This window comes from Protobothrops mucrosquamatus, unplaced genomic scaffold, assembly GCF_001527695.2.
Source record: "Protobothrops mucrosquamatus isolate PMUCROS unplaced genomic scaffold, P.Mucros_1.0 scaffold706, whole genome shotgun sequence".
In the NCBI taxonomy this organism is placed as follows: domain Eukaryota; kingdom Metazoa; phylum Chordata; class Lepidosauria; order Squamata; family Viperidae; genus Protobothrops; species Protobothrops mucrosquamatus.
In genome coordinates, this window is record NW_015386987.1 from 352,847 (window position 1) to 379,252 (window position 26,406).

The 26,406-nt window shown below is 37.4% G+C and overlaps 1 protein-coding gene across 2 annotated transcripts; it reads right to left on the minus strand.

Moving 5' to 3' along the window:
• Window positions 1–2,723: 2,723 nt before the first annotated feature.
• Window positions 2,724–24,257, minus strand: DRAM1 (DNA damage regulated autophagy modulator 1). Of its 2 annotated transcripts, none has more exons than XM_015818232.1 (7): window positions 23,994–24,257; window positions 19,170–19,237; window positions 13,069–13,211; window positions 9,943–10,120; window positions 8,527–8,585; window positions 4,726–4,818; window positions 2,724–3,043 (listed from the first exon to the last, which is right to left on the minus strand). In XM_015818232.1, exons 1-7 carry the CDS (start codon window positions 24,245–24,247, stop codon window positions 2,999–3,001), a joined length of 840 nt encoding a protein of 279 aa, XP_015673718.1. In that variant the 5' UTR covers window positions 24,248–24,257; the 3' UTR covers window positions 2,724–2,998. The 2 variants fall into 2 exon arrangements, 1 of the variants encoding a protein (XP_015673718.1); XR_001548927.1 differs by having other exon boundaries at window positions 3,034–3,043; window positions 8,512–8,585.
• Between the last annotated feature and the right edge of the window lie 2,149 nt (window positions 24,258–26,406).

The window sequence follows — 26,406 nt, forward strand, 5'->3', positions numbered from 1 at the left end:
CAGACAAGAGATAATATAGATGATTGATAGGGATGAGAAGGGAATTTATTTATATCTTTGTGTGTGTGTGTGTGTGTGTGTGTATTACATTGCCTTTTCAAACAAAGTTTTTAGTTTGGCAAATCTTCAATTTTTATGTATTTTATTTTAATTAATTATATTTCATGATAAAAAGGTGTGTGTCTCCTAGTCAGCAGTGTAAAACAATATGGTAGTGGCTTCTAAAATTCTTGCTAAAAGAAAATGGCATTTCATTCGAACTCCCTCCATTCATTTCTATGTAACAGAAATCAGGAACGTGTTATTCTTTCCTATATGCATATCGCAGGGAGGCACAGTGGCTTAGTGGTTTAAGATGCTGGGCTTGTTGGCTTGAAAGCTGAGAACCCAGGTTCAAGACCTGAGTGCTACATGACAGGGTGAGCTCCCAGCCTCACCACAGCTCGTCAACCTAGCAGTTTGAAAGCATGCAAATGTGAGTAGATACGTACCATTTCGGTGGGAAGGTTAACAGTGTTCTGTGACATAAGTCTGGCCCACATGACCACAGAAATGTCATCAGACAGTGCTGGGGTTCAATGGCCTTGACACAAAGATGAGCACTGTCCCCTATAGTCAGCAACAACTAGCAGAGTAGAATCCTTACATGCATATAGGCATGATTTGTGAAGCTTCTCGCTCTTCTTGTGCATTAAGAACCATACACGAAGGACCTACTTCACATTATTTTATGTGCAAGAGAAGAACATAGCTCCTATAACACAGAGGGAGCATCCTTGGATGGATAAACATCTCATAAATATCTCACCAGGACTATAGTGCAAACTCACAAATTCAACTCAGAATTCAGAAATTAGTGTAATATAACCTGGCCAATAAGAACAGTGGCAGTGATCTACAAAGCACAGGGATGCCAGACAAAAGTGAATATTCTCCATTCTCCTTTCAACAATTTCTTTAAATATACATGTGACCTTTATTAGATGCTTCCTATGTGAAAAATACAACAGTATTAACATGATTGCCAAAGTAATCTCTAGTACAGGCAGTAAATAGATAGACTCAGCACCTCGATGGCCATTTTTCTTCACAGCTGAACCAACCTGATGGCTTAGATCACGGATGTCAAACTCACCGTGTCACATGATGTGTCGTATCGTGACTTTTTTCACATTGCCGGACCTGGGGTGGGCGCGGCCTCCACGATACAACCGGTCCCGGGCTGGCAGTTTGACACCCCTGGCTTAGATTGTTGGGCTTTATTTGGGAAAACCTGTTTAGATCTCCTATGCTACGAACATGTTGTAGAATGATGATCTGTTTTTTTAAGCAGGACAGAAAGAGGGTTAAGTACAATATTCTGACAGATTTACATGACAGAAAAACTTCTAAGAAAGATCAGAGGACAATCAGTAATAGCTCCAGCAAAATGTTTTTCAAACTTGGCAACTTTAGGATCTATGGACTTCAACTCCCAGGAATCTCTACTATGATCTCTAGATCCTACAGAAATGAATAAAATTTCATTTCTGACCTATGTATTAGAAAGATATAACAGATAATTCTTACAGCCTCATAAACTGGGATCTAGACCTTCTGAAATGCACTCCTTGATGTCCTGTAGAACTCCAGTCTTCAGCTGATGGGATAATTGAGTTTAAGAAAAGATGGAATACTGGTTTTTGAACAAAATATTTGCTTGATAATTTAGTTGCTTTTAATAAAAAATATAGTTATACCTGGAGATATGGACTTTCTACAATGCTTACAATTTTTTTTGTCTCTAGGCAAAGGTCTCTATAATGGTCTTAACAGAACTAAATAACATAAAATTCTTACTCTTGCAGATTTTTTTCTGCCTATTAACTGTACCATTTCTACAGTGATATAATTTACAATTTCTGCAATCTACAATGTGCTATTATTTTCTCGGCTTTTGTCTGGCAGCAACATATAACTTTTGCACCATTTTGTTCACCAAAATGAGAATTCTGCATATAAAAAAATATTGCTCAGTATTTATCAAAATCACTTATCTAGCATAGATTTTCTGTATCAGGCACTAATTTTCCTTCTCTATTTATAAAAATTCCTAAGAAATGAAGTTAATAACACTAATGATAAAACCTATCTATTTTCTAGGGAAACTATGCAAACTGTCCTTTTGCTCTACCTGGGCATAGTGTTCTACTGAACACAAATAAATATTTATAGATTCCAACTGATTTTCTTTTGAAGCCTGCTGAAACCCTTCTGATTTCATAATAGCATGCATCATTTTTGATTTGTGATGTAGCCATTTTGATATCTAATATATGAACCAATCTTCCTCAGAATGGACCTCTGAAGATGTGAGCAGACTGTAACTTCACAACATTTTGACACGTGTTTCCAAGCACATTCACCTAAAACTGGGGTCCCCAACCCCTGGTCCGTGGACCAGTACCAGGCCGCAGCATGCCAGCAATCAGTCTGCACAAACAAGCAAAGCCCCATCTGTGGGATGCATGCAGCACACAAAACCATGCCCCCTCTGGTCCATGGAAAAACCTCTCTCCATGGAACCGGTCCCTGGTGCCCAAAAGGTTGGGGACCTCTGATCTAAAAGAAAGCCCCACTGAATTCAGTTGGCATCTTCCAAGTAATTGGTAGCTGGAATTACAGCTTGAGTTTCATTCTGAGGCCATCTTTATCCATCAGATGAGTAAAAAGGAAAAAGAGTATAACAGATAAACATTTATTCCTTGGTGATTACATATTTCAGAGGTCTTCTATTTAAAAACTTTTTAAAAAAACAGAACATGTATTTATAATACAAAAAGTTATTAGTAGATAGGTTACACAGAAAAACTAATACCCTAAAATTAAAAACACATTTTTTTCTTGACAATGATTACAGCAGTGATGCATCAGGTTCATGCCAGGTCAACCTTGGCCATTGCATCAGTTTCTTTATATACCCCCCTTCCCAAATCCAGCTAACTATAAGGAAAAGTGGTCAGCGGTTTCCATGAATTTCTGTTAATATCTGTATCGTAACTCCCTAGAAGAAAAGATTACAAGAAAAGGCAAAAATCAGCAAAACATTGCAAAGCACACATTTAAATGTAAGCAGAAGATACCAAGTTTGGAATTAGGGGAAGATTTACTATATAAAACAGCTGCAACTAAAATCTGAAAAATTTGCTAATATTTTAAATGCCATAACCTTAACTGTGTGCTCCAATGCAAAGGCCTAGATCAGTGTTTCTCAACCTTGACAATTTTAAGGCATGTGGACTTCAACTCCCAGAATTCCACAGCCAGCAATGCTGGCTGTGGAATTCTGGGAGTTGAAGTCCACATGCCTTAAAATTGTCAAGGTTGAGAAACACTGGCCTAGATAAATGTGGTCTTCGTTTAGATACCACAATTGAGATGAGCAACTCCACTACTAAGCAAAGCCGTCTCTGAGTGGGAAATCATAAGAGGGTGATTGTGTTTTCCTTTCTCCACTTCCCTTGGATGGTCATCTAGACAGTACTCGAACAGCTGACTCAAAACTGGCACGATCAATCAGTTTTACATATTGACTTTTATTTATTTATACCCTGCCTTTATGATTTTTATGTATAACTCGAGGCAGAGAACATACCTAACACGCCTTCCTTCTCCTATTTTCCCCAAAACAACAACCCTGTGAGGTAGGTTGGGCTAAGAGAAAGTGACTGGTTCAAAGTCCCCCAGTTGGCTTTCATGTTTAAAGTGGGGCTAAAACAGTCTCCTGGTTTCTAGCCTGATGCCTTAATTGCTAGTCAAAATTGGATCTAATTTGCCTCCAAACCATTATCCCACTCACCCAGCATTGAGATAATTAATAAGAAGAGAATTAATGTTTGCATTTACATTTATTGGAGAGGAAGGGATTACAAGAAAGTAAGCAGGCACACAATGGGGAATACATATTGAAAGCAATGGGCTTTTGCTGGCAGCCATGAGCATGCTACACAAACTGCCCTATTGTGTGCCTGCTTACTCTCCAGTAATCCCTTTCTTTCCAATCTTTTTGCTCTGCAAGGGGGAGAGGAAATAAAACAATAGGTCAGTCACAGGACAATGCACAATGACACTGATGATGATCATGTCACTGAGGGACAGGACCACAGTCACTTTGAATGGTTGCTGAACAAGGCAGTCAGTAAGTGAGGACTATATGTAGTACACCACAGTCCCACTAATATAGATTTCTGTACTAACACTGTTAATGAGATCTAAGTATGGGGAATAAATTTTCAGAAACATTTCTTCTAAAAAATGTGGCATGAAATATGATTTAACTAGGTCACATCAAGATCTTACAGCTGCATTCACACAGCTGTTAGCTGAATTAGTTTTAGCTTCATTTAATTTTTCAGGCTTTATTACTTGAACCAAATTAAGCTAAGTGAATTACATGAGCTCAGCCCCTGTTTCTTTTCCCCCTTCTTCCTATTCCGCAATAATTCCTGGCCAAATAAATTTGGAAAATTTCTGAAGCATTAGGATTTCACCCATTCTCCCAACTTTCAAAATCTCCAATAAACCCATGTTCTAATCAATCCACATATTCTTTGCAGGTGAGTTGCCACTGGGCTACAGCTTAGACAAGTACTCAGAGATGCAATTTGCAACGATCAGTGTCTCTATAAAGAGGCTACGCGAATTACTTCAATGAATTTTGCCATCCTGATAGTCCCACATGCTTACCTGAAAATCTCTGATATATGTTAAGAAGAAGAACACAAAGCTGAAGGCTACTGTCCATTCGCAGATTGCACTTACAAAGTGGTACACATAATCCTAATGGAAGGAATATATACGTAAAAAACCATTAAATAGAGCCATTAAATTGGTTGCAATGGCAAACAAAGGGTGAGTCAAGCATAGAGATAGCAAATAACTATATACCAGATGCACAGTGTGGTGGGAAAGTACTTATTGATTTAGAATGGCATCCAGGCACGAGTCTCTTTGATACAACAGAAGCCTCATCAGTAGGAAAAGGATGTAATTGTCAGTAATTGACCTCCTCCTGCATTCTCCATGTTGTTCTGGAGGATTGTCCCTCAAGGATTTGGGAAGAGGAGAAAACTTCAAAGCCTGCCTTTTTCTCTATTTCACTGACAGAAGCCTCTGCTACCTCAAGCCCTGTTGTCATCAAGTGAAGACAATCTTATTGATTTGCTGAATTTCAGTACACTTAGCCGTTTTATTTTTCCTACATGGCTTATTACCAATGAAAACGTAATATTAAAATATAAAATACTCTACATCTGGATCATTTTTCATTACTAAGTTTCTACAAGCACCCATACAAGATATGACAAATATTGGAGCGCTGGTGGCACAGTGGTTAGAATGCAGTATTGCAGGCTAACTCTGCTCACAGTCTGCTGTTCGATCCTGACCGGCTCAAGGTTGATTCAGCTTTTCATCCTTCCGAAGTCGGTAAAATGAGACCCAGATTGTTGGGGGCAATATACTGACTCTGTAAACTGCTCAGAGAGTGCTGTAAAGCACTATGGAGTATTACATAAGTCTAAGTCAGGGGTAGGCAACCTTGGCTCTTTTATGACTCATGGACTTCAACTCCCAGAGGAGTTGAAGTCCACGAGTCATAAAAGAGCCAAGGTTGCCTACCCCTGGTCTAAGTGCTATTGCTATTTTCTTGAGAATCATTGCTCTTAGTCATTTTGAGTTATGATTATTATTTGAATTATTTCAGTTATTTTTTTTAAAAAAAACCTGAAATCTAAGTTCTTGACTTCATGACAATATTTTCTATAACAAGATTTTTAAGGCAGGAAAAAACAAGCTTGAAAACCTGTGCTATTTTCCTAAGAGCTAGATAAGCACCTTCTTTGGATCATCTGCTAGGATGAAACAAATAACAATGAACTGGTCAAAAAGGCAGAGGGCCCCAACAAGGGATTCCAGCTGAGAGTTTCATGGGGATTTATAAGTTGATATAAGGTTTGTTTTGTACATTGTAATAGAAGAAGGAAAGGTACCTACAAAATACTCAGCATTTCTCTTTCTTGTCAGAGAGAAACACTTTTGTTCCTGGGACACAAAATCTAATCAGTATGCCCATTTTAACAACACTCATTGTTATCAACAGGATATTTACAGAACATCCTTAAAAATCCGTGCTTCATGGCCAAATCTTTCACCCACTCTGCAGTTCTAAATAACAAACGGAATATGGTAGTTAAGATATGATCTGGCTAAAATTGATTAGTGCTCCTGATAGAAGAAATGATATGATCAAATGAAACAGATAGGGTTTTTGCAGTCAATATATATCATTAGTCATAATCAAAATTGAAAATAATAATATCATCATCATCATCATCATCATCATCATCAAGCACCATAAAACATATCCCTGGTCTTTGGGAAAGGACTCGATAGGGGGATATAAATATCAAATCCAATCTGATTGTGCAACAAACCATAACTAGTAATATAGAATAGTTCAATACTATCTTCTTGGTTGACTTTCTATTGTATTTGAAACATTTACCTACCAGATGCAATCCTTACCCATTATTTTATGAAAAATAACACAAAAATGCTCCCTTTTGTGGTCTATCATGTGCACAGAAATAGTAGTAGAGAATCAACACTTTTCAAAGAGTAGCTATAGTCTGCTTGCCACAAAAATAATGAAGAATCTTTATAGTACCAAAACCAGATTTATTGTGGCATAAGCTCTTTATTCCTGCATCAGGTGCTTTAAGAGTTATCCTCAGTTGATCTATCTTAGCATATAGCACTAATCAGCAGTCACTATTATATTTTATTCTCCTCCAAAATATGTAAGGAAGGATCATCAACATCATTAATTATTCAATTTCCTTCTTCAACTCCAGGCGTAATCTGCAAACCCAGTCATTTGTTGACTCCTGGAGATTGCCTAAACAAGTCTCTGCAGTTTTCTCGTTGGCAAGTTTTAGAAAGTGGTTTGCCACTGCCTGCTTTCTAGGGCTGAGAAGGAGTGATTGGCTCAGGGTCACCAAGTTAGCTTTATGCTTAAGGTGGGATTAGAACTCACAGTCTCCCACTCCCTGGCCTCATGCCTTTAACCACTGCACCAAACTGGACCTATACGTTTATATGGCTGCTCAAGTGTCAGTGGCTCTGGGCAACTGAAAAATAAATAGAACAAACACAACTACTACTAAAAACAAATTAAAAAAAACATTAATACAAACAATACTATTATTAGTTGCTGAGATATTATACAACTGTAAAAGAATATTTCACTTTTTACCAATCTGAGGGAAAATTCGAGGAAGAATAATCCCAAATCATCTGTCAGACCAGATTATATTATTTTAAGGGTGCACGTTTGTGTGTGCATGGATATAGCTTCAGAGCAAAAAGTCAGTAATTCTTTCTTAAAAAGAGAGAGAATTTCTATCAATATAGGTTGCATGAGGCATACCTGGTCAGAGCTCAGATTTGCGAGTAGTTCTGGCAAAGAGTCCTTTTGTTCTGAATATTAGACTGACAACCTTCCATTCCTGGCCTTTTGGCGAGAGGCAAATAGCCATGGATTATTCTGAAAGGAGAATTTACACAAACCTCAATTCTCCAAGTGCAAGTCTTTATACATTTGTTTTGTTTGAACTTTTACAAAAAAAATATAATAATTTCACAGTTCTCAAATCTATATGTGAACCAGAATGCACTTGCACATTGAAAACTGCACTTCTCAGAACTTAACAATGTAGTTCTTGGTTTTGTAAAAAAAACAACACTACAGTTTTTAAAATGTGTCTACCAAAGAAATATGTGTACAAAAAAAAAAGGATAATACCTCATCTATATCTTAATATAGATAGAATATCTAGATTTTTATGTGATTTTTTTTAAAAACCAAATTTGAAAGATGAGAATTGAGCAAAACAAATTTGCAGCCAGAAAAAAAACCTGAATAAGAGTTAAGACTTAATAGTTTTATTCATCTATAAATGTATTTTTAATTTATGAATTTATTGAAGCTAAGCATAGATTATGATTCCTGGTATTATTACTCCTGCTGATTTCTTATTTTCCATAATATTTCTAAAGAAGACCTTGCTTCCTAAAATGCTTTTACGGTTCCAAACTTCCCTGTATCTTTTAGTCTCTAGCTACAATTCTTAATTTTCTCACAATTTTCTCATAACAAAATCCATGAGATAGGAGTAATGTCCTCCAATTTATTAGCAAGTCTAGAACTCTGACCAATTATATCTCAGGTAACCTTGATTTACAGAAAGTTAAACATCACTAAAAATCAAAAAGCACCGAGTTTGAAAGCCTACATATATCTATCCAGGCAAACCTTAAAATTTAAAATATAGATGTCACAACCTATTAAATAGCATTAGCAACATGCAAACACAGCAGCTCTGGTTATCTGTTTCCTTAAATATCTTAGTAAAATTAACTAATACATAAAGTTAAGCTGCAGTGAATGGGTAGAAATATTGATTTTTTTACCTAGTATATGTTTACCTTTTCACCTGGATTCCAATCTATTTTTGTTATGGATATTAATGAAGCACATGCAATCACTGAGAAAAAGGAGTTAAGAGGAAACAACTGATTTAAAAAATAAAACATATAAAACTACATTTTCCTGTTGCCAATATACAGTACATAATCTATGAAATAATGAAAGGAATATATCATTAATCAAATGGGGGAACAGAAATAGTAATAATGGCAGATGTACATGAAGGCAAAACTGATGTCTGATAATAATAGAATTATAAACTTTTTATTTGTGATTGTATACAATAACTATTGCGCGCAGACATGTTAGCAAGCCCACTCAATGTGAAGAAGCAATGAATGTAAAGTTTCCTTAGATTCTGAAATCTCTTGGTTTGGGTATACATTCCTAATTTCAGTATCAAGAATGAGTACTTTAATTTTTAAGATAAAGTTCATCTTTATCTTTTTGTTTTTGCAGAAGAACCAGGCCAATGCAATGTAATGCAAGGCTCAGTTTTCTTGCAGAGACTCCACTTCATAGAAACCTTGTACTATTCTCCTAGCAAGTAGTACTTATCCCTATAGGAGGTTCTGTTTTTTTTAAAGAGGCTCCCTAGTTTGTGAAGCCTTCTGGAAAAAAAGAAGGCCCCTACAACGTCATGATAAGTACCACTTGCAGCTAGGAAAATAGCACAAGGGCTTGGCAGCCTCTGCAAGAAATCTAAGTTGAGCCTTGCATCGCATTGCATTGGCCAGACACTTCTGCAAAAAATGAAGTTAATTTGGTGCTGCTGGGCCCTAAAGCTGGGTGGGGAGCAGGTCTCTTGGGTAGCTGGATGGGAGACAGGCCTTGATTCACAAGCTGTAAGTGTCCTCTGTGTGCCAGCTTTAGGCTCCCTTGCTTGGTTGAATGCAGTTTAGGAGCAGGCTGAGGCCTGGGGAACTCCGAGGAACAGGAAGCAGAGCACTGGAGACAGGTCTGGGCCTGCACTAGGTCTCAAGGGCCTCCCCCATCCCTGAGGCACCCAGTACTCCACTAAATTACCCACATGTTCGTTTAACAATTGCACTGGGGATGTCTGGGTTTAGGTGAGACGGTTCATTTAATACCATTGCAACATGTGACCATAATGGGGAGGCTCCATGACAGTTGTATCTCAAGGACTGTCTGTATATCATGAAAATGGTTTCAACATAGCTGGTGCATACTATATATCTAGGTATCGTCTTATGTCTGGTGCGTCTCTCCCAAGGTCTCATTGTTTTATAAGCATGGCTTATATCTCAAAATTTGCATATTATGAACTGTATAATTTTATCCTTTTCAGGAAATACTGCAAAACTGAATATAGAAATAGTAAGCTGACTTAAAACTGTGGTGCTTGTGTTATTAAGAACTTTGACATATTAATATTCTGTAAAAAAAAAGGATACTGGGAATGACAGCTACCCAAGCCATTACGGAGAGGAATAATCTTGTGTGACATACACATGGAGTGCTCCATTGTGGACGTGACTTGTAAGAGATAATTGTCTGAAGAAGAATGTAGAGAGCACCAGAGACAAAAGCCAAAAGAGCTCCCCCATCATGGACAGAAGGAACTGCTAACTCCTGAAAAGACAATTGAAAAGTGTTGTATATTATTAGAGTTGCAATCAATATACAGAAAAGACTATAATCAGGAAGCAAATAAGTGTAGCCAGACTACAGTAGCAGTGTTAGGAAGGCATTTTGGTTATTACAAGCAACCTAATAGTACAGTAGTCCTCGACTTACAACAACAATAAACAACCAGAATTGGTGGTGGTAAGTTGAACTGGACCCTATTTTATGACAATTTTATAGATGTTGTTAAGTGAATCATGTAGTTGTTAAGTGAATACCGGGGTCATTGGACAAATACCGATTCCCCAATGGGCAATTTATACTGAAAATCAGCAAAAAAGGGTCACAAATCACAATTAGTGACCACAGGACACTGCTATCAGTGTCACAAATATGAGCCAGTTGCCAACCATTCCAATGCAAACATGTGACTGTGAAGGTGAAGCACAGTTATAAATGCAAGTACAGATCATAAGCCATGATAATTACAACCAGTCTACAAAGTTACGGCTGTTGTAGAGCCTTGCAGATATGTGATCAAAATCCAGGTCCTTGGCAACCCACTTGCATTTACAAGCACATGGTGAGTTTCAACTTCCCCCTACCCACCTGTCTCCCCCACATCTCTGCCCTTTTGGCTTCCCCCCCCCCGCCATGTTTTGCTGACCTACACTATCTTCCCCTACTTTGAGGACTGCCTGGCCAAGGCAGCTGCTGGCCCTTCAGAGCCATTGTGGAGGCCTCACGAAAGCCAACTGCTGCCTTGACCAGGCACTCCTTAGCAGCAGTGGACAATGATGTTGGTCAGCTGGGGATGGCAAGGGTGACAGATTATCAGGCAGCCAAAAGGGCAGAAATAGATGTAGATAGATGAGGGGGGGGAATTGAAGCAGAGGCAAGTAGGGCAGGGCACTGGAGCCTCATCTGCTGAAGAGAGCTCCCTGAGACCAGCTGGGAAGAAGGCAGCTCACACAAGGCAGGAGATGTGTGAGGCCATTCCCTAATGACAGTGCAGATCTTGTCCAACAACCATAACCAGGACTTCCAGAACAATTGTCGGTATGCACTGCAGTCATGTGGTACTTCACCTAACAACTGCTGCACTTAGCAATGGATACCAATCAGGGTTATTAAAGAGTGATGACTACCTGTATGGTAATTTATGAAGAAGACAGATTTTCTACTAGATACCACTGACTTTTCAAAAAACAAAACAAAAAACCACCTTGATTACTAGGGCCTGGCTAGGGAAATTGGAGGACACACAGAGAAAGATCTTATTCAGTTTATATAATGTTAACTGTAAATACAACACTGGCTATCATTTTATGCACAGATGTTTCCTTTAATCTTGATTTTATTTATTGAAAACTCATTTTTATGTCATATTTTGTGAATGATTTCATAACACAGTTTAGTTTGCGGTTGAATTCAGTTCAACAAAAACTTCAAGTTTATAATATCATTCCCGTCCTACTTAAATGTCAACTCAATCCAAATGTATCTTGCCTTCTTCATGACCCATATTAAATGGGCCTCATGAGTCTATAAATAACATATTTGTACTCTTGAAATGAATAAGTCAGAATTTACAATTATATCACTCCATGGATGTAGTTCATTACTGCTATCTCAAATTTGCTTAGATTCTAAGCCATAAAATCATACACTGATTTGATTTACCATTCACCGAGCTACATCAAACAGTCTGCAAATGCTGATATTATGTAATCTTTCCTGTTTTATACTCCCCTTGCTTAGTCTTAAATCTGTTTCAGAAAGTCCCTCAACTATCTCAAACAGATTTGGAAAATTAGCAAGCAACTATCTGGGAAACGATCACTTCTTCTCACAAGAAATATACCAAGTACTGTATATCAAGTATCCATTGGATATCAAAAATTCCATCTCATTCATATTATCTAATGATGGATCATAGGTTCAAAGTAACTTCTTTCATTTATTTCCACAGATCATCAGAAGACACCTTGTTTGAGAAGGACAACAATGTCTAGGACAAAAACTTTTATCGGTAACATGCATATCTGGAATTCTGTTTTGCATAAAATGCATATCTATTGTAGTTGTAATTAGGCATAAATAATTTCCTAATTATTTATGGCATTAAGCTAAGAGCAACCCAAACAAGGGATAAATGTATCTTGATATTTCATGATCTCAATGCTATCTTTGGAGGACATGGTTAGAAAGAAGTATCTACTGAGCATACTGTATAATCATTGCCTCTTGCAAACTGAACATCTGATTGCAATCAATTCTAGACTATAGGACAGCCTCAAGTTACCACCTACGTGACTACACTGCAGGAATTACTAGTCTGTTTTATTTGTACTGATACTTCTGATAGAAAATTTTAAGTTGATGCTTTCTCTGGAAAAGGGAATAACTATAGGTAATCCTTGGGTTATGACAACTGAGCCCAAAATTTCTGTTGCTAAGTGAGACAGTTGTTAAATGAATTTTTCTCCATTTTATGACTTTTCTTGCCACAGTTGTTAAGTGAATCACTGCAGTTGCTAAGTTAGAAACAGGATTGTTAAGTGAATCTGGCTTTCCCATTGACTTTGCTTGTGAGAAGATCACAAAAGATGATCAGATGATTCCAGCACCCTGCAACCATCATAAGTATGAACCAATTGCCAAGCATCCAAATTTTGATCACATAATCATGGGGATACTGCAATGGTCGTAAGTGTGAAAAACGGCCATAAGTCACTTTTTTCAGTGACGTAACTTTGAACAGTCACTAAATGAACTGTTGTAAGTTGTATATTGCTTTGATTTTCTCTTGATACATACTAAGTTATTTTAAAAGGCTGGTCTTATGAATATATTTAATGCTCATATAATATTCTTAATAATTTGTAAGCCATTGAAGGAGAAATGAGATATAAATTTAATAAATAAAATATAAACATATCTTTCTTACTTACCTGAAAACTTGCAACAATGCCCATTCCAACAGAACCCAGAATTCCAACGTACAATGTCAATAAGTTGAAACAAGGGGAAACAAAATGTGTCATATCATTTTGTTTCTTGACAATTAAATATTTTGTATACATTGTAACTACACCTAAAAAAAAAGGAGAAAAATATTTACAAATTGTCCTAAAGACAAATGATGCAATACAAAAGTGAGTCTGGTCTTGACAAAACAGAGAAAAGAATAATTTTACTTACATAATGAATATGCTATACAGAGTTCTTGAACTGTAATAGTCACGATAATGTGTTGGCATACCCCTCCCTGCCAAAATTATTTTGTAGTAATCCGTCCCATTCTAAACTGATCAAGAAGTAAAATTTGGGTCAGGGCTCTGTTGATTGTGCTAAATGCTGTGGATCACTAGAAATAACTCCTTTCCAGACAATGAGAGGACTTAAGATTGCCTAAAATGCTCTACACGGCTGCTTCTCCAAGTTAGTGGTCTCTGGTGGGTTTAGAGCTCTGGGAGATAAGGAAATAACCATTGTGGTCAAGCCGTGGTTGGCACCCTTGAAAAGACACTAAGGTCACATACCTCCCTCTTCTAATGACTTTCAGAAATTGCTTGTTAATTGCTTTTCAGTTATTACAGATCTTTGGATCAACATAGCGCTGAATTTCTTTCAATCCTTAGTGAAAGAAGTTTTAACTAAAAGTTTAAGAATTTTTTTTTACAAATGGGGAAATAGACAGTAAAAGAATGATTAAAACTTTTGATCTAGAAAATTACAAAGATTGAGACAAGTTTGAAATAAGATTTTGGAATTAATTATAAATAATGCTTCCAGTGTGGAAAATGCATTATTTTTTAAAAAAATTAAAAATCGGATAGCAGCGGGAACTAGAGATTATAATTAAAGGAGAACCCTTAAATTTGACTTACAGAATGAAGCAAAATATTTTAATATTGAATACACTAAAGGATCTTTTTAAAACAGATATGCTGTTATCTCTGATAACCATGAATGGTTGCTGACGTCAGATTGAAATGACTGGACTACATGGATTTGTTTATAGATAAAAGATAGGATATTTGAAAAAGAGATCATTTGTTGTATTTTAAGAAAAGGTGATCAGTTTAAAAAAATTCCTTATATCTGTTATGGTGAAGAGGGATGTCACTTCTTTATATATTTATTTTCTTTTTCTTTATTATTTTTTCTTTCTTTTCTATTTCCTTTTCTATTGTTTTTCTTTCTTTTTTGCACTTTTCCCTTTTCTTTTTAGTTCATATTAGTTTTTACCATTAGAATTATAATCTTTAATAAAATTATTATTTTTTAAAAAGAAATCTTATAAAATAAGATAATGAAGAAGCTTTCCTACCAGAAGGAAAAAGGGAAGACTCCTAAAGAGGACTGTATATATACAGGCAAAGATCTTTAAATATTGAAAAAAATTAAAGGGTTTGGAAGGAGAGCACATAACTAAAGAATACAAAAGTTTATTGAAAGGGATTGTCAGACACAAGAAACCAGGAGCTGGGATAGAGTTCAAAACACTGAAAGTTTATTCCATGCAACCTATACACAAGAATCTGAATAACTAATGGTCAATGCGAATTGGCACCAGATATGAGTCAACAGACTTTGGGGGGGTTGGACTTAGGTCTCTTTTGAGGGCACAGGGATCCAGACTGATGATCCCACCCCTCAGGCTCAGTCTGGTCATCTCCTACAGAAATGACAAAATTGTGTCAGAAAGGCTAAAACTCAGAATGAGCTGTTGCTGGCAAGATATACCAAAACCACAAACAAAGGGGGGATATTTATGTAATTGAAAACATACAAAAAAGGCAAAGGAGTTGTAAATCTATTTTAAGAAAAAACGGTATACTGATAATGGGAAATGGGGAAGAGAAGGAATTTATAAATTCCTCCTCTGTGTTTATCTTTTGTTAGAAATTAAATGGAGCCATAGTTAGTCATATTATGTGGAGAGAAGCAGCAGCAGCTTAGGGCTGATAAGAAGATGAAAACCTAGCAGCTAATTTAAATGAATTCAACTCTCCACGGCTAGATGGATTACATATTAGGATACTAAAGAAATTAGTAAAGATGTTCACTGAACTACTCTTTGGAGATCCCAAAAGACTGGAGAACAGCAAATGTCATACCCATCTTTAAAAGGGGAAGGGGAACTAGGACTGGTCAGCTTGATGACAAGAATGGGCAAGGTCTTTGACAGATCATCAAGCATCATACTTGTGAACACCTTGGATAGACATGCTATAATCAACAGGAGCCAGTATGGGCTTGTCACAAACTAATCATTATCATTTTTTCACTAATTGATTGGGGGAATACTTAGCAGTAGTTGACAAAAAAATTGTCATTAAATTATCCTTCTTAATTACAGTAAAATATTGGTGATACTATCAGATATATTCATAACTCACAAATGAAGGCAAAAATAAGTGTCCCAGGATAATAATAATCTGGGTTGATGTGACACACACCCACTCTGCCCGAGAGAAGTTTCCCCCAGGATGGGCTCCAGCATAAGTCCAAAAAGCTTGGAAGACAAAACCTCTGGTTCCGGTGACTGACCCAGATTGGATCTTGCATATAAATAACTAACTGCCTGAATGACTTCATCCCAAAAAAGTTTCAATGTTCCAGCTTGGTGAAAAATATCAAATGAAGCACCATAGGCTCTATCCTGGGATGCATGTTACTCAATAGTTTTATCAGTGACTTGAATGAGGGAGTTGAGGAAATACTTATGAAGTTTGCAAATTACACAAAGCTGGGTGAAATGGGAGGAGAGAGGATTTTAAAAGTTTTACACAGGCTTCAACAAAGAGCTGAAATGAACAGAACAGAATTTAACTATGAAAAATATAAAGTTACGCATTTCAGTAGAAAAAATTAAAGGCACAAATATCAGATAGGGGAGACTAAACTTGGTGGTATGTATATGAAAAGGACCTGAGAATTCTTATGAACTTCAAACTAGCAACTTAATGTAGCTGCTAAAAACAACTATACTAACTATACAACTATACTGACAGGAGTATAGCATCCACCACCACAAGATGTAATTGTTCTTGTCTATTCTGTTCTGAACAGAGTTTGAAATATAGTTTTGGTCACAATAGTTCAGAAACAGCAGTGACAAACTGGAACAAGTTCAGAAGAGGGATATCAAGATGGTGATAGAAGCTATGTCCTATAAGAAATAATGGATATTATTTAACATACAGAACAGAAAACTGAAAGGAAATAGGATAGCAGTCTCCAGGTATCTGAACAGTTGTCACATACAGAAGAGAATGGATTAATTCTCCACTGTCCCAGAACACAGAACCAGAACCAATGGTTAAAACTACAAAGTGTGGTCAGGCTAGATATCAGAAAGAACTTCTGACTGTACAAGTGACCACCTTGTGAAGTCTACTATATCATGATTTTCCTTTGCTGAAAGTCTTCAATCAGAGGTTGGATATTCGTTTATTGAAGATGATTTACTCAAATCTTGCACTGGCAGAGGATTGGTCTGAACAATCTCTAACATCCCTTCCAACTATGTAATTCTAAAAGATCTACTTACACAACTAGAACTTTTATTCTGTTGACAAAAGCAGTAGATAACGGTAGTGGTCAACTCTTTGCACCATTACTTTAATTTTATTACGTTTTACAAGCTCACTAAATGAAAGAACACAAAAAACCCCAACCAACTTGATAGCGATCACATAACACACTGACAAATGTTCTCCTCTCAGCTTCAATACATGACATCAACAACTGAATCCTACTGTGATCTGATTGGCTCATTGCCAAAACAAGATGACACCTGATTGGCTCTCTAAACACTCATGCTCATTGGCTCATCAGATGAAGGAAAGCTACCTGATATCAACCTAAGCAAGTTGTGCTTCCTTTTTCTGGTTATTTGGCTATAACCTTTCGTAGAATACAGTACAGATAATTGAACAAACTTTGTTGCATTACATTCTTGATTAAATTATCTTTCCATTGATATATAATTTTATGGTACTACTCCACAAAAAAAAGTGGTGTTATTAGCCATCAAACCTCAAAAATACACTTTTCCCAAAAGGTTTCCACAATTTTGGCCACTACTGTAACATGAAACAGCAAAATAGTAACCGTACAATAATGAAAGCAACCTCCCTATCAGGTAATCAGCAGAATTGAGGCTAAAAAATGATGCTTCTTTATTATAGATCTCTTGTGATATAGTTTACCACTACAGATTAGATTGCTACTGTTACAGATTAGATTGCTCCAATTCAGCCTTTCAGAAGCAAGTCAAAATTGAGTTTTTCCATTTTAATTTATCTAATTTAGAAAGTAATGCTAAACTGTTTATGTGCTCCCATTTTAAAATATTCAATTTTGTTATGACTGAGTTAGTTTTGCTTTATTGGATGTTTTTCTTCATAAACCAGTAAGAGTCACATGACTATAAAAACAAAACAATGATTTAAAAACAAATGTCATCTAGTTTCAGACAGCAAAACATGGATCAAGGACAAGAGGCAGCAGAGACACAGCCTGAGTACGAAGAAGGAAATATACTGCAGTGGAAAAAGCAATCCTTTACTATCTTCCTCATAAAACAATCAGGCCTTTAAAGTAAGAACCAGACTTAGAGCACAGTCCAAAAACAAATGGGCTAAAATAACAAATGAAGATGATACAGAACTGTAGTGATATATATTCTAACCAGACTTGGTGTCGCTTATTTAAAACCAATCACGTGCTTTTCTAAGACATGACACATAGGAAGTATTAAAATAGTTTATATGTAAATACTACACAAATGCAAATATCACACAAATACTCCTAACAAACTCTTTCTTCTTCTTGTATTCAATCTAGAATGTTTCAAGGTCCATCTATGAAATTCAATAGCCCACCTTCCATGGTAGAAATCCAAAAGAAACTGTTTCTCTGCGCACATCATCATAAATTTAAATAGTATTTTACAGAGTAACATCAAAAGTAAACGAGACTGTATCCAGAGAATATAGTCCCTGCTACAGATCAAGCAACATAATTCAGCAGGCAGAAGCAACATGAGCTGTTTGCTTAAGCTGATATTAGACTATAACCTAACTAATCCGATGAATATTACAACCAGAAGTATGCTCATTATAAATTATTTGATAATTGTATTTGCACAATGCGCATGTTTTCAAAGCTGCTGTCATATTTAATTTATTGCACACACCTTAAAAAAACCAAAATGCTACTTTAAAAACATGTATGAAATTGTTTAACAGTGAACAATCCTAGATATACCTTATAGGACAGAGTAAATATTCCACTTTGTACATTTAAATAGGGCATGGATGCCTGTGATTAATCAAATGGTTAGTTAAGATATACAGCCATGATCCACAATCAAGATTTATTAGATGATTAGATGATTTGTATATTTATATACAACAGAAAAGAATCCATATAAAAGTCAGATCTTCATGCAGACTCCATATGTTCCATTCGCAAGGGTGTTTTCCAGCTGAGGCATTTACTTCACCCTTTCTCATGCACATAACTGTATGGATGATACAGATGTTGCTTCCATTTGCAACCCTCCTGTACTAAGGAAGAAAGATGGACTAAGCTATACAGCATCTTTGACAAAGTATTTCAAATGAAACACTTCGAATGAAAGCACTCCAACTTCTATGCAGTTATGAAGATGTGATTTTGTTATCATCATGACTTATCTATTTTTTATACATCTTCCTAAGATGTTTTATACATCTTCCTAAGCCTGAAAGTACACAGCTGTTTGAACTCATTTCTATAAAAGTTCTTGTTTTTAACCTACCACACCTGCTCTCTGCTTCTTCTTCTTGAGTTACTATGATTATGGATTACAGAAAGCTTACTTTACTCCAGGTCAATATACTGTATGACATTTGTAAAGTATTATGTATAAATGAATTATTTTAACTATAAATCCAGATGCTTGTGCCACATCCATCTGGAGACAGGATTGTTAGAAATATTTAATTGTTACAACTCTTAAAGATAATTTAACAAATAAGTACAAATACCTACATACCTAAGAATGCAGAAACATTAATCATAAATCCAAAGATACCGCTTTCTGGAGGTTTTGCTCCTGTATCACTAGCATAAATGATAAAAATGACAACAGTTAATATAGAAATAATACATGTAAATAAAATATTTCTCAAATCAAAGTTGACTCCTGGAAACTATATACTCCTATATACATCTAATTAAATTGATAATGATATAACTCAGAGAAAGGCATACTTTCTATGATCATTTGTGAGAGATGTTCCAAAAAAACAAGTGCTTAATAACCTGGTCGCTTGAATTCAGAACAATACTCCATTCATCATCTGACATGCAGGCCTAAGAGTGCAGTTTGATTCTATGCATACATACTTGGATGGATATTTATCAATTGATCTAACTTCCTAGAAAGGCTGTTCTAGTACACATTTAGGCATGGCTTATTTTTCATTTGAAATGTTGAAGTACATTAATATAATTATCATTTTAAGTATTAAAAAATGACAAAAATAATTCCTGTTCTTTTTTCAAAATGGGTGGATCATTAGAAATGATAACCCAATAGGTTCCAATCCTCAGATATGAATGAGATGATTGAAATGGATGGACTAGCAATATTTTATTTTATTTTATTTCATTCATTCATTCAATTTCTTTAGCCACCCCACTCAACCAAACAACTCTGGGCAGCTTACAATATACTGTTGGGCACAGCTAATGGTCCAAGAGATGGCTAAATCTATGATTTGACAGTTTTAATTTAGTGGCTTTAATTCCATCTTCTACATTTCTGAGCTAACAAGTGAGGATACCAAATTAGCATGTCAAATAGCCACTTGGCACTTGGTTTACAGTTCTCAATCTATGTATGACACTACATATTCAGTCCCAAGAACGTGAAGCCAACCCCAGAAAATATGTTCATTTCATTTTTTCATTTCTACTGTGATTCTCATAGCATTTAATTCCATTTGTTAGAAATTAGACTTACCATGAACATATATCTAATGTTAAAAATCTATTATATCTACTAATGGTTTTGTAAAAACCAAAAGATATCTTCACCCTGTGTTGTTTTCCAAATCTAATAATATACATGCCAATACTTCTGTCATTCTGTCCATCCCTTCCAAAACAAGGCATAGCTAATTCATTTAGTGTGGACCACACTCTGTGACTGCTCTGAAGTAAAATACACCCAATTTTTCCATCACATGTAATTTGATCTCAAACAGAAATATAGAAAACCTGCCTCTGCCAACCATCAGCTGAATCTCTCAATATTTATGGCAATGAAATATTAATTTTGTTCGTGTAACATTCAAAAATACTCTTACTTTGTTGATTAACTCACTATTTAGTTAGAAACAAGCTTTGAGAACCAAAGCTCCAAGTGAAACACTCGACAAATTTGAAGTACTTTTGTAACTAAAGACTGATACCACCTAAAAACTATACTGAACTGTGATCACTTCAAAACCTTTAAGAGCTCTATGTCAGATGAGAATGGAATCTGCTGCACCTGTGATCAAAGTACAACTGGATTTTTTCCTGAAACACTCAATGTTGTAAGGGCATTGCAAATAATTAAAATTGTTCAATGTCATTCATTTGCGTTGGATTTAAAAGAAACGTTAATAAATGTTATTAAAAGTTAAATATTATTAAATACATGTTATTAACTTCAGTGCTGATTGTTAAAAATGAAAATCAGTCACACAAAAAAATTGTACTGTTATTCTTGCACTTTTTTATTATAACATAGCCAACAAACACATCACTGGTCTCAATCTTGGCTCTGGCACATGCAGAATCTGTCTTTAGTTGATGTGATTTTAAGATGGAGAACATTGGCACCTGTCTTTGCCATGGTCAGATCAATATCTATGAATGGGATCACTAAGAGTTAACATTAGTCATTAAAAAGAGACAATCAATGAGTTTAAAAAAGGGAGAAAAGGGAGAACAAACACCATTTCCTGCTAGCACTGAGGATGTTACCTAATTTGGGTTAATGAAATGTCTGCAAGAAAACAACCAAGCTGAGACAGCACCAAGGCCCCCTCATCTCAACCCTGAGCTACAAATATTCTCTTGTATTGGAAACATAGTTCTTAATCACTTTGCACCGAGATTTCCAAAGATTTCAAAATATAATAGATATGCAAATTCTTAGAAAATGGAATTTGTTGCAACTATATGTAGAAATAAAAGGTTTGTGTTTTGTTTTTTCTTTAAACGTATTACTGTCAGTAGAATAGGAGCAACTGACCACTGAAATCATGTGGAAATATTTTTTTTCCCTTCTGCTAAAAGTCTGCATTTTGATAGGTTTCAATTCCTTAGCAAAAACAGCCATTGCATAAAGCAAAACACTCCCCTATCCACCCACCCACAGATGCTGCTTAATGTCTTTAGTTGGGAAAAACTCAGGATTGTTTTTACAGTGTAAACAGCCGTTGTCACTATGATGAACAGAGGGAAAGAACAAGACTTGAGTATACTAGATGGAAGCAAAGAGCTGGTTTTCTGCATTGTTTTATTATAATGTAGTGACGCTCCAGAAGGCAGTCCAGATATGATATTCCTGGAAATATAGGAGTCCCAGGATAATGTTGCAGAATCCAATCTGAGTTGGTCACGGGACCAGAGATTGGAGCCCATACTCAGGGAACTTCTCAATCTGCTGGATGTGTGCACTGTTCACTCAGGGACCCATTTCCCAGGCGTCAATCAGGAGTAATGATTTACCACCAGCTTACCAGGTACTTAAGAGCGGAGGGCATAGCAGCACAAGGAAACAACAATCAAAGACTTAATACCCCATCAATACCCCCATCAACAACTAAAAGCCATAGGCACCATACATACAACCCATAGAACAGCCCAGTGCACATATCCAGGAGATTGAGAAGTTCCCTGAGGATTGGCTCCAGCACAAGTCCAAAAGCTTGGAAGAACAAACCTCTGGTCCAGTGACCACCTCAGATTGGATTCTGCCTGATACATCTGATGTAATAAAAGATAGTATATCTCAGTGTATCTCTGTTAAATTAGGTTATCTTTCTACAGGTAGTTCTCAACTTACAACCAAAATTGAGCCCAAAATCTATGCTGTTAAGTGAGAAATTTGTTAAGTGAGTTTTGCTCCATTTTACAACTTTTCCTGCTACATTTGTTAAGTGAATCACTACAGTTGATAAATTAGTAACACAACTGTTAAGTGAATGTTTTCCTCATTGACTTTGCTTGTCAGAAGGTTGCAAAAGATGATCACATGTCCCCAGAACACTGCAACTGTCATAAATGTGAGTCAGTTGTCAAGCATCCGAATGTAAATCGCATGACCATGGGGCTGCTGCAATGGTTATAAATGTGGAAAAAGGTCATAAGTCACTTTTTTCAGTTCTGTTGTAACCTTGAATGACTTATAAACTGTTATAAGTCAAGGACTATCTGTACTTATTTGATAACACTAATTAAATGCAGATTAAATGTTATTTCAATTATACTTAGTAGAGAGAATCAACTGCACTGAAATCACTTTGGCTTACTTTTAGAATGTATGTTTAGCATTGAATCTTTGAACTTTAGAATGAAAGGCCTCTCAACTCCAATATATACAGAGAGAATGAAATCATTAAATAAGCGGTATCAGTCTGGATTGCAATTGGAATGTGTTCCCAGATTCAAAGCAAAAAAAAAAAGGGGGGGGAAATGCAAGAATTAATCCTGCTTCCCCAGCCTGATGTTGTTCAGATATATTGGGGCTATAACTATCAGAATTTCAATTTCAGTTGTTAGGGATTATCCTGAGATATAATCAGATCTTAATTAGCACTTCCCAAAGGATTTTCACCCAGCCCTATCATTATATCTGTTTCTAGCCCAAAATAATGTTTTAAAGAAATTATGTAAAGGGACTTGGTACTGTATCTGACTATCTGTAGGATAACTCTCAGAAAACGGAACAGACTAATTTTCATATGTTGGGAAAAGCTGGTAAAGAAAAAATTGGTGTAAAAATGGGCCAGATCTAGATGGGGGCTGCATAGAAGGGGAAAAAAAAAACTTCCATTGCATTCCTACTGGAGACAGAGTTGACCAGCAGCTCACAACAAAAGGACTATTCCATTCTAAACCCTGCTCCTTCTCAGTCACAAGACCCAGAGTTAATTGTTTTAAAAGCATTTGGAAAGAATTCCTGAAGCCACGCTTTGCATGTTGTTCTTATTTCATTAAGGTTCCTAGTTTTTACACACTGTATGAGTTACCAGGTAATTTTTTAAAATTTCATTTGCAGAAGTTTCTGGAAAGGGGACCCACATAACAACACCTGCTCCAATTCTCCTTGGTTTTTGTTTGTTTGTTTGTTTGTTTGCTTGTTTTTGGAGAAAAAAACAGTGGAGATCAAAAAAGCAGCATCCTGCCTTTGGCTCTGTGGGGATAAGGGAAGTATCCACCACCTCCCCAGAACCTTATCACCTGTTTAGCTCAGATTACAGAACCAGGGAATAAAATGACCTGACTGCCCTTAAGGTGAAGTGCAGGAAGGCAGAGATCCAGATATTCAAGTTGTGGAGAGCCAGAACGTCATGGAGAGGCCTGGGAAGTCTTCAGCCGGGCCACTTTTCCCAAAGCAGGAGAGGTTGACTCACCACACTTCTGCCCCATTTGGGGCAACCATCAGCTACGAAGTGCTCGACCAAGAGAAGGGAAAAATTTTTACTTCCCTATTTGATTTTGATGGATTTAAACACTGGCTACAGTTTCTGCCCTGCGTTCCCCACCTAGCAAGGGCGCAGAGGCCAACAGGGGGCGCCCTTCTCCCTCCCCATCTCACCTGATATACGGGAAGAGCGGCTCCACATGGCCGCTAAGCACGGCGATCGCGTAGGAGAGGATGAAGGCAGCCGACGACCAGGAGACCAGGAACGTGGGAATGAAGGCCGCGCCTTGCGCGAAGCAGGGCATCCTGCGCCACCAGCGAACACGCCGCGGGATTAGCGGCTGCCTTTCCCCGCCACCAGGCCTGGAGGCAGAGAGGCCCCGCCAGCTCATAGGGGTTACTAAGATCCGCCAAGTGGCTGAAGTCATAAAAGCGGCTGAAGTCACAAAACTTTAACTCGGGAGCGGGGCAGGAGGAGGAGCGGGGGGGGGGGCAGGACGAAGCCGCCCCGAGGCGTCCCTTCGAGAAGAGGAAGAGAAACCGCTCCCTCCGGGGGCGCTTCCTCCCAGAGGGCGGCCCGGGCTGCGGAGGTCTCTTCCCCCGTGGGCGGCCTGCCTCCGGACCCCCGCCCAGCCACGCGCTCTTCCCTTCCCGCTCAGGCTGCTCGCACGAAGTCCTCGTGGCGGGTCAGGCAGCCGCCCCCGCCCCGTCCTGTCGTTCTGCTCCGACCTTCCTCGCTCGCCCCCCCCCCCCGCCAGAAGTTTCCCTAACTACGAGTCGGGAAAACCCGTCGGGATGAAGACGGGCTTTCCCGCCTCACCAGCGGCGGGCGGTTGCTTTCTCTCTCCTCCGCGAAAATGAAGCTGGATTTTCCCGCTGGTACAAAAAGCTCCGGGCACGGCGGTTTGACCTGTCGGCACAACAAACCCACATCCCCTCGGGGCAGACTCAAAGCGGAACTCGGAGGAGCCGCCGTTGCCTCCCAACCAACTCAGCAAAACGGTTCCCCTTCGCTCCTAGCTGAGTTGGCTCTGAGACTTCTTAACATTGTGCAATGTTGCGAAGTAAACAGAGCATGGCTTCCTCCCCTCGCCCGGCCAAGAAACGGGATGCTTTTAGCTTTCGTTTCCTTGTCTACCACCCCACGCTGCCTCCTTTGTCCGCTGCGATTTATTTTGTGAAACGAGCTAAACCATAAGTCACTCCCCGTCAATTCTGATGCTCCTAGTTGAGAAAATTTGACCAGCCTTTAACTCAACTGGATAAACGGAATCCCGTATTCAATCACCAGTGGAAGTGGCCGAGACACTGGGTAGAACATGCTGAATCACAAACAACGAATCAGGGTTAACACCAACCAAGTGTAACCTGTGGTGTAAATGCAACTGGTAGATTTTCAGGAACTTGTTTAAGTTTGTTGTGGGGATACAGCCAATTTGCCTAAGGAGTAACTTTCTCTGGAGCAGTGTTTCTTAAAGTGCTATTCAGGAACCCCCATGGTCCCTCAAGAATCTCTCAGGGATCTGCAGAATCAAAATTATTTGCCAGCTTATGTTGAAAAGTAATACAGTATTAAAATCACATCAAACAGTCACGAGAAGCAACATTAAATGCACGGATTTTAGTGTGGTAAATATACTACCCATGCAAACAAAAACTTGCAATCCTTCATCATTTTTAAATGTCTTGAAACAAAAAAGTTTAAGAAACATCAATATTCTTGAGTAACTGAACAGTGATACTTAATCTGAGGACAAAGAGGATGTTAAGTGTTTTATTTTCAGGCCACTTCTTAACAAACAACTTATAACGTGCTCTGAATATGATTAAACTATAGTTTAAGTTGCAGCCTGCATGGACAATGGTGAAAAACGCTGAGAGCTGAGATTTATCAACATCTAAAAGTACATTGATACCCCACCCCAATAATTATACTTCCATAACAGTTCTCATGACTATTTGTTTTGTTTCTTTCAATTTTACATCAATTTCCAAAGGTATTGCTCAACATCAATATATATACTGCCTCAGTCTCAAATATTTCTTTAATTTCTTTCCAAGAGTTTATATTAATATTAAAATGAGTCATCTTATGTTTTTCCATCAGCTACCTAATTATGATCTATATGGATGGGGAATTTACCAGGATGATTGCAATTAGAGAAAACCATTTGTTCTCTTTATATGTGTTACATTACCGGCTGTCACAATTACGCTTACACAAAACAAACTTTGTTGGCATCAGTTGAGTTTATATATCATCAAAATTTGCATATTATCTAGCAATAAGCCAGTTACAAGGGCTCAGTGCTCAGATCATACTAGCCAAATTTGTTGGCTAGTTTGTGGGCACAAAGCTTAATTTTTCAAAGCCTAATTTATGGCTAGCAGACTAGGGTTCCAGAAATCTGGACAATCACTAGATAACAAAGATATACCAAAACTTATCTTTGCTGACATTCATTGAAGTTGAGGAGCCCTATTTAACTATCAACTCAAGAAGAAATTTTCAGGGGAGAAAACTATAAAGGGGAAGGGTTGAGCCTCTTCTCTCTATGCATACCAATCCGTCCCCAAATGCCCTGTC